Raw genomic sequence first — 20960 nt, 5'->3', positions numbered from 1 at the left:
TCTGTTCTAAAAAGTCACTGCTCAATCCTGAGGCAATGCTCTCTAGTTCTAGATACCCCCACTGTAGGAAACATCCGCTCCATATCCACCTTATCTAGTCCTTTCAACATTCAATAGATTTCAGTGAGATCCCCCTGCATTCTTCAAAATTTCAAGAGTATAGGCCCAAAGCTGCCAAACGCTCCTCATATGTTAACCCCTTCATTCCTGAAATAATCCTAGTGAACCTCCTTTTGACTCTCCATTAACCACACATCCCTTCTGAGATATGGGGCCCAAAATGGTGGACAATATGCCAAATGTGGCCTGACTAGTATCTTATAAAGTATCAGTATTATCTCCTTACTGTTATATTCTATTTCCCTTGAAGTAAATGCCAACAATGCATTTGCCTTCATTACCACAGACACAACCTGCAAATTAACCTTCTGGGACTTTTGCACAAGGACACCTAAGTCCCTCTGCACAAAATAGACGTTCGAACCTTCTCCCAGTTTAGATAATAGTCCGCACTATTGTTCCTTTTACCAAAATGCATTATTGTGCATTTCCCAACACTGCATTCCATTCTGCTAATCTTTTGTCCGTTCTTCCAATTTGGCTAAGTGCTGCTGCAATCGCCTTGCTTCCTCAGCACTACCTTCCCCTCCACCTATCTTTGTATTATCCACAAACTTTGCCACAAAGCCATCAATTCCATTATCCAGATCATTGACAAACCATGTAAAAAGTAGTGTTCCCAATACTGACACCTAAACAATACCACTAGTCACTGGCAGCCAAACACAAAAATGCCCTCTATGTTCTCACTTGCTGCCTTCTGCCTGTCAGCCATTCCTCTACCAATGCCAGTATCTCCTGTAAAGCCGTGGGATTTTATCTTGTTAATTAGCCTCATGTTATCAAATGCATTCTGTAAATCCAAGTAAATGTCATTCACTGCCTATACTTTATCCACCCTGCTTGTTACTTTCTTGAAGATCTCTAACAGATTTGTCAGACAAGATTTCCCCTTGTAGAATGTATGCTGACTTTGACTTATTTTATCACTAGTCTCCAAGTATCCTGAAACCTCATGCTTAATAATAAACTCCAACACTTTCCCAACTACTGAGGTTAGGCTAACTGGCCTATAATTTCCTTTCCTTTGCCTTCCTCCCTGCTTAAAGGGTGGAGTGACATTTGCAATCATCCAGTCCTCTAGGACCATGCCAGAATCAAGTGATTCTTGAAAGATCATGACCAATGCATCAGTTGTCTCTTCAGCAACCTCTGTCAGGACTCTGGGCTGTAGTCCATTTGGTCCAGGTGACTTATCCACCTTAAAACCTTCGGGTTTGCCTAGCACGTTTTCCTTTATGATAGCAATGGCACTCGCTTCTGCTCCCTGACACTCATGGATCTCTGGCACACTGCTAGTATCTTCCACAGAAAAGACTGATGCAAAGTACCCATTAAATTCATTTGCAATTTCTTTGTCCCCCATGACTACCTCACCAGCATCATTTTCCAGTGGTCCAATATCAATTGTCACCTCCCTTTTACCCTTTGAAATTGAAAAAACTTTTGATATCCTGCTTTATATTATCGGCTAGTTTGCCCTCATATTTCATCTTTTCCTTTCTTATATCTTTTTTAGCTGTGTTTAGTTGGATTTTAAAAGCTTCCCAATCACCCAACTTTCCACTCAGTTTTGCTACTTTACAGTATATGCCCTTTCCTTGGATTTTATGCAGTCCTTAACTTCCCTTGTCAGCCACAGTTGCCTACCTCTGCCATTTGAGAACAACTACTTCTGTGGGAGATGTCGATTCTGTGCCTTGTGAACTATTCTCAGAAACTTCAGCCATCTCTGCTGTGCCGTCACACCCACCATATCCTCCTCCATTATAAAAGAGGATCTAATCACCACCTCAGGAATTCCTTCACAGCTTGATAGATTGAATGTGAGTTAGAGGTTACCCCTTTCTGAGATGTCTAGATGGAGGTGTTATAATCTTGGGACATGAGATAAAACATTTAAGACTGAGATGAAGAAAATTGAGAGGGTTCTGAACCTGTGGAATTTGCTATCACATAGGACTACAGTGTCCAAGTTGTTCTATAAATAATATTCTAAACACAAAAATCATTCAACTGTATGGTTAAAGAGCTTGAAAATGGTGTTAAAATAGGTAATGTACTGTATTGAATGGAGGAATAGGGATGCAGGTCTGGGAAGTGTATTCCTGCTCCTATTTTTTTATGGTGCACTTTGAATGAATTTATTAAGACTTATGATTTTAGAAATAGCGTTTTAAAATAAATTAATTATTGCTTTTTTTCTTTTTGTTGCATTTTTGCTTATTGCACGCCCAGGGTTCCAAAGTAAGTATTTCTTCCTGTTGAGTTGAAAATATTTTTATTATCACTTAATATTTGTAAGTATATATCATTTAATACAGACAAGAACTGCATTCTTTAATAGTTCTTTAATAATGATTCATGTGATTGCAAATTTGAAAGCAGAATATACACATAGAAAGAACAACAAAAAAGGGAGACAAACATTGAATTTCAGCATAGATTTTTTGTTGTTCATCCATTGAAATGAAATCATGAAAATCCATGGAAATCAGCATAAGTATTTTACAGAAATTTCTTTGTAATTTCCATTGAAGTTCCAGCAGGAATGTGGGAAATGGCTGGAAATTTACTCTGCAAAAATTTAGAAAAGATGAATTCAAATGAGTTGTCTTGTGTCACCATCACTCAAAACAGTTATTCTTGTGGTACGGTCAAAACAGTTGCAATGTGTGCAGTCTACTGCAGTTGAGCACCAAGGCCACTTTGAAAACATTTCTTAAACTCACTATTGCTAGTAAAGGTTGTGGGTGAATGGAAACAACATCTAAGTAATTTTTGTCCAAGTTGCATATCATTCTGACTTGGAAAATACATCACCATTTTTTTAATTAACATTTTGTCTAAATCCTGGAACTCCCAACCTAATAATATTGTGGAAGTGTTTTCATCAAAGGGCTTCACTTAAATGGTACACCATCATTGTTAGCTCAGAGAGAGTTACAGAGGACATCCTCATTCTGAAAGATACAATATATTAAAGAAAGTGGCTTTGTGGTGTGTAAGAAGAATGCGGTGCTGTTTAGCTTACATAATAATTAATGATCCATTGCTGAAAATTAAATTTTATGCTATTAAAGTGTTATCATATTTTAGGAAGCATCATCCCATAAAATAAGGAAAGGATAGTTATTTGAATGGCTACAGATAGTGGTATTTATCATACTTCAATAAGTATGTTATTGGCAATTTTAATCAATGTTGTCATATTCTTAGTAGCTACTTTTCCCAGAAAAATCATACAGTATATTCCTTGACTTTGTATGTCTTTTGATGTGCAGAATGCCTAACACATTTCTTTTCTATAATTAAGTTCAGCAGCTTGAACTTTTAAAAGATATCCTGAACAGACTTGCATGTCCAAAGGGATACTTGAAACAAACAGAAAGAGATATCCAAATTGCATTCAAAAGTTATATGTAATTTTGTGGTATCCCACTGCAAAGCATTTTTCGTATCATTCATTCTTCCTGTTTATGTAACAGACATTTTATTATAAACACCGTTGTCCCCACTTTGTCTGACATTTTATTAAAAACTGCTGCTTTCTTCAAAAGACCAATACCATGGATTCCAGAGCCCCTGTGGACAATGGGAGACTTCACAGCCCTGGTAAATCACTTGTAAGTTAAAATTATATATGATGCACATATATATATATATATATATATATATATAGATAGATATATTGCATAAATAATTTAATATTTGTACTTCAGTATCATAATTTATGACAGCATCAAAAGATGCTAATCATATTAGAAGTGGGCTGCTTTTTTGAAAAATTAGCAATTTCGTCTTACTATTTTAAAACAGTTTTCTGAGATTAATTTTCAGTTCTGCTTTGTAATCTGTAGAATTTACCTGAGAAGATTTTGTGTTCAGCTAACATGGATATTTTCCTTGTTTTATTTTTGAAAGACCGAACTTGAAAACATCGAGGCAACCCAAGGCATGTCAACAGAGACAGCAGTAACATTTTTAAATAGGCTAATGGCCATGGTTGATGTGTTGGTTTTCTCAAGCTCACTCAATTTCAGTGAGATTGAAGCAGAAAAGAATATGTCATCAGGAGGCTTAATGCGTCAGTGCCTGAGGCTTGGTGAGTTGGCATTTATGTATGAACACAGCGCATTTCCTTTAGAATACCTTCCAATAACTTTACCACTAATGATGTCAGGCTCATTGGCCTATAACTTCCTGGTTTACTTGTAGTGTCTTTCTTAAACAGTAGAACAACATTGGCTATCCTTCAATCCTCTGGTATTTCACCTGTCACTAAGGATGATTTAAATATCTCTGCTAGGGTCCTGGCAATTTCTGCACGTCTCCCATAGGGTCTGAGGGAACACCTTGTTAGGCCTTGGGGATTTATCCATCTTAATTTGTCTCAGGACAGCCAATATCTCCTCCTCTGTAATCTGTATAGGGTCAATGAAGTTGATGCAGCTTAGCCTCACTTCTATAGATATTGTGTCCATCTCCTGCGCAAATAACATATGCAAAGCAAAATCATTTAAGATCTCTCCCATCTCTTTTGGTTCCATATAAGGATTACCATTCTGATCTTCCAGAGGACCAATTTTGTCCCTTACAATCTTTTAACTCTTAACATATCTATAGAATTCCTTAGGATTCTCCTTCACCTTGTCTGCTAGGGAACTTAATGCCTTCTTTTAGCCCTCCTGATTTCTTTCTTAAATGCTCTCTTGCATTTCTTTTAATCCATAAGCAACTCATTTGTCCTACCTGCTATGCATCTCCTTTATTCTTTTAACCAGGACCTCAATATCTCATAAAAACCAAGGTTCCCTATACCTGTTATCTTTACTCCTTATTCTGACAGGAATATACAAGTTTTGTATTCTCAAAATTTCAGCTTTATAGCTCTCCCACTTACCAAGTACCCCTTTGCCAGAATATAACCTGTCCCAATCCACACTTGCCAGATCTTTTCTGATACCATCAAAATTGGCCTTTCTCAGCCTGTGGACCAGACCTATTTTTTTTTTGCACATTTACTCTGTAGCTAATGGCATTGTGATCACTAAATGCAAAATGTTCCCCTACACAAACTTGTGTCACCTGCCTTGTTTCATTCTCTAATAACAAATCAAGTATTGTACACTCTCTCATTGGGACTTATATGTATTGATTAAGGAAACTTTCCTGAACATATTTGACAGACTCTATCCCATCTTGTCCTTTTACAGTATGGGAGTCCCAGTCAATATTTGTAAAGTTAAAATCACCTACTATAACAGCCTAATGTTACTTGCAACAGTCTGATTTCTCTACAAATTTGTTCCTCTGTATCCCTGGGACTGTTGGGTGGTCTATAATATAGTCCCATTAATGTGGTGATACCTTCCTTGTTTCTCAGTTCCAGCTATAATGCCTCACTAAATGAGTTCTCCAGTCTGTCCTGAGTGAGCATTGCCGTGATAATTTCCCTGACTAGTAACGCTACCCCTCCTCCTTTAACCTCTTCTGCTCTGTCGCGTCTAAAACAACAGAATCCTGGAATATTGAGCTGCCAGTCCTGCCCCTCCTGCAACCAAATCTCACTAATGGCTACAATATCATACCTCCAGGTGTTGATCCATGCCCTGAGCTCATCTGCCTTTCTTATGATACTTCTTGCATTGAAATATATGCAGGTCAGGACACTAGTCGCACCACTTTCAACCTTTTGATTCCTGACTTTGACTGAGGTCTTAACAACATATCTCTACAACCTTGGCACTAACTGTTCTGGCACTCTGTTTTCCATTCCGCTGCAACTCTAGTTTAAACCCACCGTGCAGCATTAACAAACCTTCCCGCGAGAATATTAGTCCCCCTTCAGTTCAGGTGCAAACTGTCTCTTCTGTACAGATCCCACCTTCACTGGAAGAGGGTACAATGATCTAATAATCTTATGCCTTCCCTATTACACCAGCTGTTTAGCCACATGTTAAACTGTATAATCTTCCTATTTTGGTCCTCACTAGCAGGTGGCACAGGTAGCAACCTGAGAACCCAACCCTGGAGGTTCTGCCCTTGAACTTAGCACCTAACTCCCTGAACTCTCTTTGCAGAATCTCGTCACCCTCCCTATCTACGTCATTAGTACCTACATGGACCATGGTCTCTGGCTGTTCACTCTCCCACTTAAAAATGATGAACACTCGGGAATCTCGTTCTTGTCCACAGAACCTCCTTTCTATTCCCCTAACTAATGAATCTCTTATCACTTCAGCTTGCCTGTTCTTCCCCCTTCGCTTCTGAGTGGCAGAATCAGACTCAGTGCCATTGACCTGACCACTGTGACTTTACTCTGCCACATCATCCCCCAACAGTATCCACAGTGGTATATCTACTGTTGAGGGGGTTGGCCACGAGGGTTCTCTGCACTTTAACCCCTTTTCCCTTCCTGACTGTCATCTAGTTTCCTGTGCCCTGCATCTACCTGGCTGTAACTACCTCTCTATATGTCCTATCTATCACCCGCTTAGCCTCCCGAATGATCGGGAGTTCACACAGTTCTAGCTCCATCTCCTTAATGCAGAATGTTAAAAGCTGCAGCTGGGTGCACTTCTCGCAGGTGCAGTCATCAGAGATTCTGGAGGTCTCCCTGCCTTTCCACATCCCACAAGAGGAGCATTCTACTGTCCCACTTGGCATCTCTACTGTTCTAACTGAGCAAATAGAAAGGAGGAAGAACTATAAACTGCAGGAGGGGTGGGGGGAGAAAACTCTGCCTACAACTCTTTTGCCTTCTCGCACTGAAGACTCTCCTCGCTGAAGCCTTGAAGAGCTAAAGCCTAAAAAATTATGCACTATAACTCTGACCACTCCAATGATGGCCAATCAGCTTGCACTTGCCTTCCTTTAATATAGTCTTGCCAGTCAATCCCGAATGCTGATTGGCTGTTGTTCAAAGCTGGAAACAGCTGTGAGTTGCTGCCTTTTCTACTCAATCAACGAACCTGAGTGAGCTCAGTTTTTCAGACTTCTGATCTCCAATTGGATGCTGGTCAAATCTTTGTTTAAGCTACCTTAGGAAATCTAATGACATTTTGTGAAAGAATGAATCCATAGCTGAAATATTCCTCTCAGCAAATTTTTGTTAGATACTTCCACACTTGCACTTTGTCTAGCACTTTGTGCGGCAGAATTCTTACAAAAACTGAATGTTGCACCAGTCATTACTTTCCAGATTCTGTACATTGATTGTCACATGTATTGAGATACAATGAAAAGCTTGCTTGCTTTAACAAAAGAGTTAAATTTGATTCCTCCTTGGTATATGCTGAAGTAAATTTGACGTTTGTAAGACAAAATGGTGTTAATCTAGAAGTGGGAATGCTTTGAGTACAAGCCTACAGTCTTGAAAGTAAATAATGATGAATACATGTTTGTCTAGAGAAGGTGAGATTGTTGTGCATGTGCAGTTACCAGATTGTATCTTATGATGGGAAAGTACTAGCCTAAGGGGTTTTGATGGGTATAAAAAGGGTCAATTTCTTTGTGCACTGGGGCATCTTCTCTTCGAAAGTGACAGGGGGCGGTGGAGGAGAAGAGGAGGAGGAGATGATAGATATAGATATATCATAGGATTTGTGGGTCCCTCTGGCATTTTGCAGATCAGCTGACTTGGTGAGTGATAAGTACTAGTTTGTTATCTGTGTTTCTACCTCATTAACCATTTGTTTTTCTTTCTAGACTGCATGTTTTATATAATTCTAATAAAGTGATTTCTTGTGGTTTAACATGTATAAGGTGACTCCTTTGTTTACAAATACATTTGCGAATACCTCTGATGAATCAGAAAAAACACAATCAAATTTAAAAATATTTTTGTTACGCTTGCATACTGTTTATACAGATCAAATCATTGCACAATGCTCTGAGGTAGGACAAGGTAAAGCAATAACGGTGAAGAATAAAGTTAATGGCTACAGAGAAAGTGCAGCGTAGATAAACAATAAAGTGCAAGGTCATATAGATTGTGAGATCAAGAGTCCATCTTATCATACTAGGGAACCATTTAATAGTCTTTGTACAGGAGGGCAGAAGCTGCCCTTGATCCTGGTGGTACCTGTTTTCAACCTTTTGCATCTTCTGCCTAATGGAAGAAGGCAGAAGAGAGAATCTAGGTTGAAAAGGTCAGGGTGTTGGGGCCAGAGGAGTGGGATGTACCAGTTCAGCATACAGCTCTGCAAGGTTGACTCTGCCTCCACTGAACTGAGGTTATGGTCTGCAACTAATGGGCTCCTGAATCTGCTGTGGTTCACTTTTTTTTCTGCCCATTAGGTATCTGACAGTCTTTTTAAAAATGTGTTCTATGGGTTTCTTCGTTTTGTGGCTGCCTGTAAGGAGACAAATTTCAAGGTTGTATAAAGCATACATATTTAATAAATGTACTTTGAACTTTGACTTTGAGTCTGCTGGCTGCTTTACAGAAGCAGCAAGAAATAAAGACAGAGTCTATAGTATTAAGTTATGTCCATAATTCTTTGCAGTTTTTGTGGTCACATGCAGAGCAGTTACCACACCAATTAGGAAATAGGTTGCCATACTATCCTGATAGGACACTTTCTGTGGTGTGTCAGCAAAGACAGATAAGTGTTGATGGGCATGTGCCAAATGTCATTAGCCTCCTGAGGAACTAGAGGCATTAGTGAGCATTCTTGGCTGTGGCATGTATGTGGCTGAACAAGAACAGACTGTTGGTGGTGTTCATTTCTAGGAATTTGAAGCTCTCGGTCCTCGGTCCTCTCAACCTCAACACCATTGATGTAGACAGGAGCATGTGCACTGTCCCCCTTCCTGATATCAATGCGATCTTTCTCCTTGCAACTGTTGAAACTTGGGTAGCATTAGTACATGGCACAATAAGCAATATGTTTTTTTCTGTATTTAATTTTGTTAATTGTAGAATTATAAATTAAAATTAAGTCAGTTGAAAAATTATTGTTTTAATGTTCTCTATGTTACAGTTTGCTGTGTTGCTGTCAGAAATTGTCTTGAATGTCGACAGAGACAAAGGGACAGGGTGGCTAAAACTTCACTAGCTAACAATAAGATTCAAGAAAATCTTCAAAGTGTAACCGGATCTAATACATCTAAGGTATCACATCATATTTTATACTTCATTTAGTTTCAAAAAGATGACTTGCAATTTTTGATATCGAGTCAGGTAATGTGGTCTAAAAATTGCACCACATTATTAAATTTAAAAATGTGTATGTGGCAGATCAACAATCTCTTCACATTTTACATCATCCCCCTTCCAATTCTTTAAAGCATATTGCTTTCCTGTACTCAGCATTACTTTCTTATCAGATTAAACAATGGGCAATTTCTGAACATATATGTCGACATTTCTCTGAGTTAGCTCTCACCTTAAAGGGTTGGGGATGACTTGCTTACACTCCACTTTTGAGTGTTCTGAAGTGGTTGATGAGTCCAGTATGGCATACACTGAAGAGCATGGGTTGTCTGATATTTTGTGTACTCCTCCCATTGTCTACACTTATTGAAGTGGATTTCTGTTCCGCGAATGATATCGACCCTGAGTTTTATTAGAGTTGTGCTTATCCAATTGTAAAGAGAATTTCTTCACTCTTTTGGTTGTGTTTTATATATGACAGTTGGATAGTGGGGTTCTTGGTATTGGTAATTCCATTTTGTAGCCTCGCTTTTGTAGTTAAGTAACAACTTCCTTCTAAAGTTGCTAATCTTACATTTTCCTCATGAAGTCATTCTGGCAACTTAAAAACCCTCTCATTTATCCTATCTGTAATTCTTTGTAGGCACTTTATATCTTGCATGCACATTGCTAATTCACTTAGCTTTCAATCATCAGCTAACTTCAGTCAATTTGATCCCTTTATTCTTATAATTAACAAAGATTGTAAATAGTTGATTGCCAATGTGATAATGACCCACTTAACTGAGCTCTGTTTTCCATTAGAGCTAATTCTATTGAGCTCAATATTGGAAATAGCACTACTGTAATTTATGACACTTGATTAATATCAGTGAACGTTTGCACCAGGACCAGGTTTGCAAAAAATACTTGAAGTGAGAAGATGGTTGCAATTACTCAATTTCCTAGATTACTGCTCTTTACCTTGCTCTCTCCTAAGACATAAAAGAGATTGAGTTTCCTTCATCCTGGCATTTTACCCTACCAACCTCTGCATGCGGTGAACTCCCTTCGTAGCTTCTGCCAAGTGCAAAGGCATTCCACAATGAGTCGCATCTTCCCCTCCTTACCCTTTTACATTTACCATAGAGTCTGCTGTCTCCGTGATTCCCAAGTTTGCTTATCCCTGTTCACCCACCCATCCCTATTCACCAGCACTTTTCCCTTGCAACCATAGGAAGTGGAACATCTGTCCCTCCACCTCATCTCTCACCACCATCCAGGAATGTAAACAGCCCTGCCAGTTCGGGGAAAGATTCACATGTTTCTGCCAACTTTACCCACAAACTTTGCTCTCAATTAGTCTCTTGTACACTGGCAAGACCATGTGAAGACCAGGCGTGGAACACCTAATCTCAGTCTGCAATGGCCATCTCAGTTAGGTGCCATTTCAACTATCCTGCTCATTTCCACGTTGGCCTCTATTCTAAACTTCCACTGTGAGGCCTAAATGAGAAGAATAACACCTTATCTTCCATCTGTGTACTCTACAATCAAATGGTACAGACATTGAATTTTCCACTTTCATGGATACTGCCTCCTCTTGGTCCTCTCTGATCCACCAATTGTCCCCCTCTACCACCTCGTTCCTCACAAGTAGGTCTCCTATCTCCTCCTTAATGAGTTTCATTTGCAAATTATTTCCATTTTATGTTTCACCTATCACCTTCCTTCCTTATCAGATTTCAGCATCTGCAGCCTTTTGCATTCCAATTAACAACTTTCAGCCTCTGCCTCTACCTCCACTTTTCCCTCTCCCCACTGGATCCATCTTTTTTTTTAATCTGTCCTAATATGTCTCTACCTCTGTCACTGCACTCCATGCTTGACCTCTGTGCTCCAAGTGCTCAGCATTCTCACCTGTTTCCACTTATTGCCCGCCAGCTCCTGGTACACCCCGTCCCTCTCACCTCTTTATACTGGCTTTCTCTCCAGTAAACTCTCAGTCTTGATGCAGGGCCTCAATTCAAAACTTTAGCTTCCTTTGCCTCCTCAGATGCTGCTCAATCTGCTGAATTGCTCCAGCAGTGTATTTTTTTGCTCCAAGTTAATGTATTCGCAGTCTCTTGTGTCTCTAGTGAGAAAACAATATTTGCCAACAGTTTTTAAATAAGATGTTCACATTTTTTCAGACTGCAGTCGAAAGTGTCACTGGCAACCTTTCTCCAATTAAAGATCCTGATCGATTACTGCAAGATGTGGACATTAATCGTTTGCGGGCTGTTGTCTTTCGTGATGTGGTAATTTATTTAAACTTTTATTTTGTGATCATTGAGTTTGCTGTTAGATGATTTAAAACAATTATACTTCAGTATTTTATGACAAAGGAAAGAAGTCCTTGACCGGAAACTGCAGCATTGCAATTGATAAATGTAATATTTCAAACAAATTAAAGTGGTGAAACTTTATCGGTATTTAAGGTTTCTAGTAAATTTGGGTATTTGGCATTTATTGTATTAAATTCCTTAATCTGGTTTGACCTTGTATCTTTATATTCCACAGTAAATTTGTGTTAGTTTGTTATTTATAATCTATACTGCTGTAATGGTAAATTGGTTTGTAATTGTTACATGTACTGAATTACAATGAAAAGCTTATCTAGCATACTGTTCATATAGTTCAGAAGTTCAAAGTTCAATTTTATTATCAAAGAACATAAATGTCACCATATGCAACCCTGAGATTCATTTTCTTTTGGGCATTCACAGTAAGTACAAGAGACACAAAAGCATCAATGACATAAGACACTAATCAAGCCGCACTTGGAGTATTATCAACTGTCTTGGGCCCCGTATGGTGTTGTCATTGGAGAGAGTCCAGAGGAGGTTCAGGAGGATGAATCTGGGAATGAAGTGGTTAACATATGAGGAACATTTGACAGCTTTGGGTGTGTACTCACTGGAATTTAGAAGAATGCTGGGGGATCTCATTTAAGTCTACCAAATGTTGAAAGGACTAGATAGGGTGGATGTAGAGAGGATGTTTCCTATGGTGGGAGTATCCAGAACTAGAGGGCATAGCCTCAAAATTGAGGGGTGATCTTTTAGAATAGAGGTAAGGAGGAACTTTTATTTAGCCAGAGAGTAGTGAATCTGTGGAATGCTCTGCCACAGACTATGGTGGAGGCCAAGTCAGTGAGTATATATAAGGTGGAATTTGATCATTTCTTGATTGGTCAGGACATCAAAGGATACGGTGAGAAGGCAGATATTTGGGGTTGAGTGGGATCTGGAATCAGCCATGATGTATGGCAGAGCAGACTCGATGGGCTGAATGGCCTAATTCTGCTCCTATGTCTTATGGTCTTATGGACTGCACCCAGCAGGATGGATAAACAACCAATGTGCAAAGATAACAATCTGTATAAATACAAAAAGGAGAAAAAAAAAAGAAATAATAAATAAATAAAATAAATCGAGAGCATGAGATGAACAGTCCTTGAAAGTGACTCCATAGGTTGTAGGAACAGTTCATTGATGGAGTGAGTGAAGTTATCCCCTCTGGTTCAAGAGCCTGATGGTTGTGGGGTAATAACTGCTGGTGGTGGTGTGAGTCTTGAGGTTCTTGTAATTTTTTTCTGATTGCAGCAGCAAGAAGAGAGTGTGACCTGGGGTGGGGTTCCCTGTTGGTCTAAGTTCAAAATAGCAGGAGCTATCCTTGATGATTATGTCACCACTGTCATGAACTTTTTCAGCTACTGTTGAGGACTATGTATCAAAGAGGATAACCCAGGTGTTCCAAGCTGGGTGAGCAGGAACTAACCAGGACAGTCATGTCTGAGCACAACAAGATGTTGATTAGAGGGTCGAGAGCGCCAAGCTCCTAGGATTGAGCAACACCAGTAGCCTGTCCTGGTCCAACCATGTTGACAACATGGCCATTAAAGCTCAATCGAGTCTTTACTTACAGAGAAGACAAAAGAAATTTGGCATGTCACCATTGTCTTTCACCAGTTTCTATTAATTCACCATAGAAACACCCTATACAGATGCATCATGGCTTGTAGGACAACTGCTGTGCCTGTGATGTAATTATTCAAAATATATTACTGGATTGGGAAACAGAGATGAAATTCTTGAAATACACAATCGTTTGGTCAGCGCTGCAAGATAAAAAATGTATTGGAACAATTCAACAAAATCCTTTAGAAATTCTATTAAGATCAATGTTCTTCTCTTTATATACATTTGGGAACTGAGTGATCTATGTTCTAATAACTATTTCTAGTTACTTTCAAGGAAAGAATCATCTTTCTGCTTTTCTGAAGTAGGATCTAATTTCCAAAAAAAAGCTCCTCCTAGTGGTATCTCTGAAACCTGTATTTATACGGAAAGACATGCTTGGTGGATAAAGAAACATTTAAACTAGAACAACACACAAAATGCTGGAGGAACTCTGCATCTATGGAGCGGAATAAAGAGTCGACATTTTGGGCTGAGACATCAGGATTGTAAAATAAGATGGCAGAAACCAAAATAAGAAGGAAAGTTGTACAAGTTGGCAGGTGATAGGTGAGGCCATGTGAGACAGTAGGTGGGTGGGTAGGTGGAGGAAGTGAGATGAAGCACAAAGCTAGGAGAGTGTAGGTGGGAAAGGTAAAGGGCTGAAGAAAGTTACTTAATAGGAGAGGATAGTGGACTATGGAAGAAAGTGAAGGAGGAGGGGTACCGAAAGGAGCTGAATAGGCAACCAGAATTTGAAACAAAGATTACTGAAAATTAGATAAATTGATGTTCATGCCATCAGGTTGAAGTCTACCCAGATGAAATATGAGGTGCTGCTCTTCCTTCCTCAGTTTGGCCTTATCATGATAATAGAAGATGCAGTGGAGAGACATATCAGAATTGAAAGTTGGATTGAAATAGGTTGCCATCATGTGATCCTGCCTTTTTGTGGCACACTGAGCAAAGGTGCTTGACAAAGCAATTACACAATGTGCGTCATGACTCACTCATGTAAGAGCACTGGATGCAATAGATGACCCTTACAGACTTGCAGGTAACATGCCATCTCATCCTCCCACCATCATCACAGGGATAGGATTTCCTTTGTCCTGACCTACCACCCCACAAGCTTCCATATCCAGCACATCATTCTCTGTAACTTCAAAGTTTAAAAATTCAAAATGCATTTATTATCAAATTATGGACGCTATATATAACCCTGAGATTCGTCTTCTTACAGGCAGCCAAAAAACCAATAGAGCGCATTAAGAAAAGATTGTCAAATACCCAGTGTGCAAAAAAAAAATCAAATTATGCATGCAATAAAAGGTTGATGGCAGTGATGGTGGTTGAGGAATCCCCTCCTCTCATTTCCTTCGTCTCCACTGCTTCTGCTCATTCCAGAACGAAGGAGATGTCCTCCTCCTTCAAAGAAAGGGGCTTCCCTTCCTCCACCATTAACACGGCCTTCAACTGCATCTCTTCCATTTCATGCACGTCTGTCCTCAACCTACCCTCCCGCCATCCCACCAGGGATACTTCCTCTTGTCCTCACCTACCAAGCCACCGGCCTCCATGTCTGGCATATAATTCTCTGTAATTTCTGCTATCTCCAGTGACCATTTCCATCGCCAAGCACATCTTGCCCTACCCCCCAATTTCTGCTTTCCACAGGAATTGCTCCCTACGTGACTCCCTTGTCCATTCACCCCTCCCCACTGATCTTCCTCTTGGCACTTATCCTTGCAAGTGGAGCAAGTGCTACATATCAGGGTCCCAAACAGTCATTTCAGGTGAGACAGCACTTCACTAGGACTCTGTTGGTATCATCTATTGTTTCCGGTGCTCCCAGTGTGGCCTATTGTATATTGGTGAGACCCGACGTAGATTGGAAGACCGCTTCAACGAGCATCTATGCTCTGTCCTCCAGTAAAAGCAGGGTCTCCCAGTGGCAATCTATCTTAATTCCACTTCCCATTTCCATTCTGACATGTTCATCCAGAGCTGCTTCTACTGTCATGATGAGCCCAAACTCAGGTTGGAGGAGCAACACCTTATGTTCCGTCCAGGTAGCCTCCAACCTGATGGCATGAACATCGATTTCTTGAACTTCGGGTAATGTCCCTCCACCTTCTCTGTTCCCTATTCCTATTTCCCTCTCTCTCCTTATATTCTTGCCTGCTTATCAGAAACTAAATTTCAATGTGTCAGTATTTCAGTGGAATAAAGGAAATTACAATGGCATGAGAGGGAAACTGGCCAAGGTTGACTGGAAAGAGACACTAGCAGAAGCACAGCAGAGCAGCAATGGCTGGATTTTCTGCAAAAAATGAGGGAAGCGCAAGACAGATATATTTCAAATAAGAAGAAATTTTCGAATGGAAGGACACTACCGTGGCTGACAAGTGAAGTCAGAGCCAAAGTAAAAGCAAAAGAGATGACATACAAGAAAGCCAAAGCTAGTGGGAAGATAGAAGATTTGGAAGCTTTTAAGAACTTACAGAGGAAACTAAGAAGATTATTAGGAAGGAAAAGATGAATTATGAAAAGAAGCTGGCAACTAATATCAAAGAAGATACTAAAAGCTTTTTTAAGTGTATGAAGAGTAAAAGAGTTGAGGGTAGATGTAGGACAAATAGAAAATGACACGAGAAATTGTAATGAGGGACGCAGAGGTGGCAGAGGAACTGAATGCATCAGGCTTCACAGTGGAAAACATCTGCAGTACACTGGACATTCAAGAGTGTTAGGGAAGTGAAGTATTTGCAGTGAAAATTGTGACAGAGAAGGTGCTCAGGAAGGAAGCTTAAATGGTCTGAGGGTGGATAAATCTGGACCTGATGGAATGCACCCTCAGGTTCTGAAGGAAGTAGCTGGAGAGATTACGGAGGCACCTTTCAAGAATCAATAGATTCTGGCATTTTACCAGATGACTGGAAAATTGCAAATGTTACTCTGCTATTTAAGAAGGGTGGGAGGCAGCAGAAAGGAAACTATAGACCTGTTAGCCTGACATCAGTGGTTGGGAAGTTGTTGGAATCGACTGTTAGGGATGAGATTATGGAATACCTGGAGCCACATGACAAGATAGGCCAAAGCCAGCATGGTTTCCTAAAAGGAAAATCCTGCCTGACTGACCTACTGCAATTTTTTGAGGAAATTACAAGAAGGGTAGACAAAGGAGATGCAGTAGATGTGGTGTACTTGGATTTTCAGAAGGCATTTGACAAGGTGCGGCACCTGAGGCTGCTTAGCAAGATAAGATCCCATGGAATTACAGGGGAGTTACTAGCATGGGTAGAGCATTGGCTGATTGGCAGAAAACAGAGAGTGGGAATGAAAGAATCCTATTCTGGCTGGCTGCTGCTTACCAGTGGACTTCCACGTGGGTTGGTGTTGGAACCACTGCTTTTTACAATGTATGTCAATGATTTGGACTATGGGATTAATGGATTTGTGGCTAAATGCAAAGTTAAGCGGAGGAGTGTGTAATGCTGAGGAAACAGAGAGCCTGCAGAGAGGATTAGATAGTTTAGGGGAATGGCGTGGCAAATGAAATACAATGTTAGAAAGTGTATGGTCATGCACTTTGGTGGAAGAAATAAATGGGCAGATTATTATTTAGATGGGGAGAGAATTCAAAATGCAGAGATGCCAAGCGACCTGGGAGTCCTTGTGCAGGTTGAGTTGGTGATTAAGAAGGCGAATGCAATGTTGGCATTCATTTCTAGAGGTATAGAATATAAGCAGGGATGTGTTGTGGCTCCATAAGGCACTCGTAAGACCACACTTGGAGTATTGTGTGCAGTTGTAGGCTCCGTATTTTAGAAACATCCCACCTCTCCCGGAAGTTCTGGGAATCTCCCGCATATTAATAGTGGCTCCCTGACGCCCGCAAATTATATACAATATCACGGAAATCAGTTTTTTTGAGAGCGAGTGAGAGAAAGCAAGAGAGAGCGCGAGAGCGACCATGAGAGAGAGCGAGTGTGCGCGAGAGAGAGCGAGAGCAAGCAAGCGAGCGAGAGAGAAAGCAAGCGAGTGCTTGAGAGTGCACGAGTGACCATGAGAGAGAGAGTGGGCCATGGCAGAGTGTTCCAAAAAAAATATAAAACGTACGTCACCCCAGATTGCACTAAAGTGTACCCCTGTCTAATAGAGGTCAAAATAATGACAGTGTTGCTCGCTGCACTGTTTGCAACAGTGACTTTTTTATTGCCCATGGTGGGTTAAGGCTGTAAAAGACGTGTTGAGGTGAGTTTAACAGGTGTCATTCGTTCATTAGCATAGCTAGCGTTATTTAAATTAGCTGGCCAGCTGCTAAGGAGCTACTTTATTGCAGACATCCCATCTCTCCCGGAAGTCTCCCGCAAATTGATGGTGCTACCTTCCTGAAATGAGTTTTTGGAGGGTGGGATGTCTGATACTGACATTGGAAAGGGTTCAGAGAAGATTCACGAGAATGATTCCAGGAATGAAAGGGTTACAGTATGAGGAACATCTGGCAGCTCTTTGGCTGTGTTCACTGGAGTTCAGGAGAATGAGGGGTGATCCCATAGAAACATTCTGAATGTTAGAAAGCCTGTACAGATTAGATATAGCAAAGTTATTTTCCTTAGTAGGGGAGTTTCAGGACAAGAGGGCATGACTTCAGGATTGAAGGATGTCCATTGGTTTTTAGGATCTATGTTTCTATGTTTCTATTTAGAACAGAGATGCGGAGAAATTGCTTTAGTCAGAGGGTGGTAAATTTTCTAACTGGAAGAATTCGATCAGTCCATGATTAAATGGCAGAGCAGAATTTATGGGCCAAATGGCCTACTTCTGCTCCTGTATCTTATGGTCTTATGGTCCTATCACCTCCCTTTGGTGCTGCTCCCCGGTTTTTCTTTCTTCCATGGCCTTCTGTCCTATTAGATTCCCCATTCTCTAGCCCTGTATCTCTTTCACCAATCAACTCTTTTTACTCCACCTCTGCCTCCAAGTTTCACCTATCATCTTGTGTTTCTCCCTCCCCTCCCCGACCCTTTTACTTTGACTCCTCATCTTTTTTTCTCCAGTCCTTCAAAAGGGTTTCGGCCTGAAACTTCGAGTGTACTCTTTTCCATAGATGCTGCCAGACCTGCTGAGTTCCTCTAGGTTTTTGTGCATTACCTGGATTTTCAGCATCTACAGATTTTCCCTTGTTTATTCCCCAGTGTAGTATCTCAAATAAGGTATGATGAGAATTACATATTCTTACAGAGACAGTTGATTATATTTAAATAGTGTAGCATCACATTAACTTTTCAGAAAAACATGCAAGCTCTGGAAGTTTGAAAATATGTATGTTTTCAAGTTTGCAATGGTTGCATGCTGCTTCTGATTATAGATTCAATCTCTCCGTGGATGCTTCTTTTTTTTTCATTTTTGAAAAAACAATTTCAATAACTTTATCTGACCAATTTGCTGGTGTGAATGTATTGAGCTTTCAAAATTGTAACTAATGTTTCTATTTTTTTAATTGGGAACGTATGTTGTAATGCATTACAACAGACATTAGTAATTAATGTATTAGTATTAGTAATGCATTCCACATCCTTATTGACTAAATTACATTCCTGAATCTGATATTCAGTGATTTAAGCACACTTCGTTTTACAAGGGTAACCTGAGCAAATGCATTAAATCTATTCATATTACTCTGGTATTTATTTTCGAAAACTTGTGCAGGTTAACATCTCTCTTAACTTGATTTTATATCTCTATAATTTTTTCTCTCTATAATTTTATATGTGATAAGTCATGGCGATTTGGAGTATATGCTAAGATAATTACAATACTTTATCTGCAATTTAGCCTTTAACATCATTTATGTCATCTAATATGTTATTACCATTGTGGTACTTTTGTTAATATAGTCAATTATCTTCCATAGTTTTCTTATCCTTGTTGAAAATCTTGGCTTATGATTCAATTTACAGTCCTGTCAAGGCAACCAACATGTCTCTAATTATTATATGGTTGTGCTTCCAATTCCTCTGCTCTTTTTAGATATTTGGGCATTGGTTAAAAGACCACTAGTTTGATTGAATAGTTTCATTTATCTATTCCTGCACTTTGCATGCCTTTTTAACTTGGCTGCTTTTTAATTCAGCTACTGACCTAAATTCTAAAAATCATTAATTGTCTAATGTAAAACTGTGGTTTGCTACAGCTGTCTGTCTTTCTGCTTTAAATCCTTCCCCATTTGAATTGAAATTTATTGACATTTTTTTCTTCATAGGATGACAGTAAACAGGCCCAGTTTTTGGCTTTGGCTGTTGTGTACTTTATCTCTGTGCTCATGGTCTCAAAATACAGAGACATACTGGAACCACAGCGTGAAATTGCGAGATCTGGAAGTCAGACAAGTCGAAATATTCGGCAGGAAATAAATTCACCAACAAGTACAGGTGTGTATTTTAAGCTTCCATTTATTTTGTTTCCTACATTTTCCATCCTACATTTGAAATTAGTTCTTAAAAATAGATTACAGCTTAAATTGGTTTAGTGGCCATCAAAATACAGTTCAATTGTGATTATTTTAAAATATGTTAATTAGAAATTATTTTTCTGACTGGTGGAAAAGTGCTAAATTTTGTCTTTTGGGTTAGGCAATCTTTTCAGAAATTTGATTACAGGTTTCCCCCGCCATCCGAAGGTAGAGCGTTCCTATGAAATAGTTCGTAAGCCGGAATGTCGTAAAGTGAAGAAACAATTACCATTTATTTATATGGGAAAAATTTGTGAGCGTTCGCAGACCCAAAAAATAACCTACCAAATCATGCCAAGTAACACATAAAACCTAACGTAACAGTAACGTATAGCAGGGGTCCCCAACCTTTTCTGCTTTGCGGACCGGTTTCATATTGACCATATTCTTGCGGACCGGCCAACCCAGGCAGGGGAGTGGGGGGGGGGGGGGGGCGGGGTAGGGTTGCCAACGGACAAGAGTAGCAGACAAATGCGTTGTTTACCCCGAGAAAGACTACAATGACAACAAAGCCTTGCACGGGCACCAGTGCGCTTGCGTATACGTGCCGATCTTCAAATCAGTTCTGGCGATTCTGTTCGGAGGTGGGGGGGGTGTTAATCACGACCGGAATGTAGGTGATACGTGGCTAGTACACTCAATTTTGTTTCTAAAAGGGTTTATCTGACGAATTTAATATTAAACACACACCGCATATTTTCCTCGCATGAATATAGTGATAAGTCAATTATCAGCGGAGGACAGGGGAGCTTGAAGTAAGTGTTGAATGAACTTCCAGTAGAAGTGGTAGAGGCAGGTTCGATATTAACATTTAAATGAAAATTGGATAGGTATATGCACAGGAAAGGAATGGAGGGTTATGGGCTGAGTGCAGGTCGGTGGGACTAGGTGAGAGTAGCGTTCGGCACGGACTAGAAGGGCAGAGATAGCCTGTTTCCGTGCTGTAATTGTTATATGGTTATATAGATCACTTACAAGTCAATAGCATCATAACATTTTAAGTAACGTTTGGATATTAAACAGCACATATTTTCCCCGTATGAACATATAAAATCATTGCAACACATCAATATCGCTGTATCAGTGGGAGCCCTGGGCTTGTTTTCCTGCAACAAGACAGTCCTATCGAGGGGTGATGGGAGACAGCGATACTCGAAGGGGGTTCTTTATGTCCAGTCTATTC

The 20960-nt window shown here is 39.9% G+C and overlaps 1 protein-coding gene across 9 annotated transcripts in view; it reads left to right on the top strand.

Annotated features, from left to right (window-relative positions):
- nbeaa (neurobeachin a) overlaps positions 1 to 20960 on the top strand; it is a 908137-nt gene that overhangs the window by 375931 nt on the left and 511246 nt on the right. For all 9 annotated transcript variants that reach the window (XM_072262897.1, XM_072262901.1, XM_072262905.1 and 6 more), the window contains 5 exons: positions 3681 to 3746; positions 4045 to 4225; positions 9108 to 9238; positions 11452 to 11559; positions 19529 to 19697. In XM_072262897.1, coding sequence (XP_072118998.1) covers positions 3681 to 3746; positions 4045 to 4225; positions 9108 to 9238; positions 11452 to 11559; positions 19529 to 19697 — 655 coding nt within the window. The remainder of the gene's footprint in view (positions 1 to 3680; positions 3747 to 4044; positions 4226 to 9107; positions 9239 to 11451; positions 11560 to 19528; positions 19698 to 20960) is intronic.

The sequence above is a fragment of the Mobula birostris genome, chromosome 7 (genome assembly GCF_030028105.1).
Source record: "Mobula birostris isolate sMobBir1 chromosome 7, sMobBir1.hap1, whole genome shotgun sequence".
In the NCBI taxonomy this organism is placed as follows: Eukaryota; Metazoa; Chordata; class Chondrichthyes; order Myliobatiformes; family Myliobatidae; genus Mobula; species Mobula birostris.
Note: the sequence above shows the minus strand (reverse complement) of the source record. Positions and strands in the feature narration are given on the sequence as shown.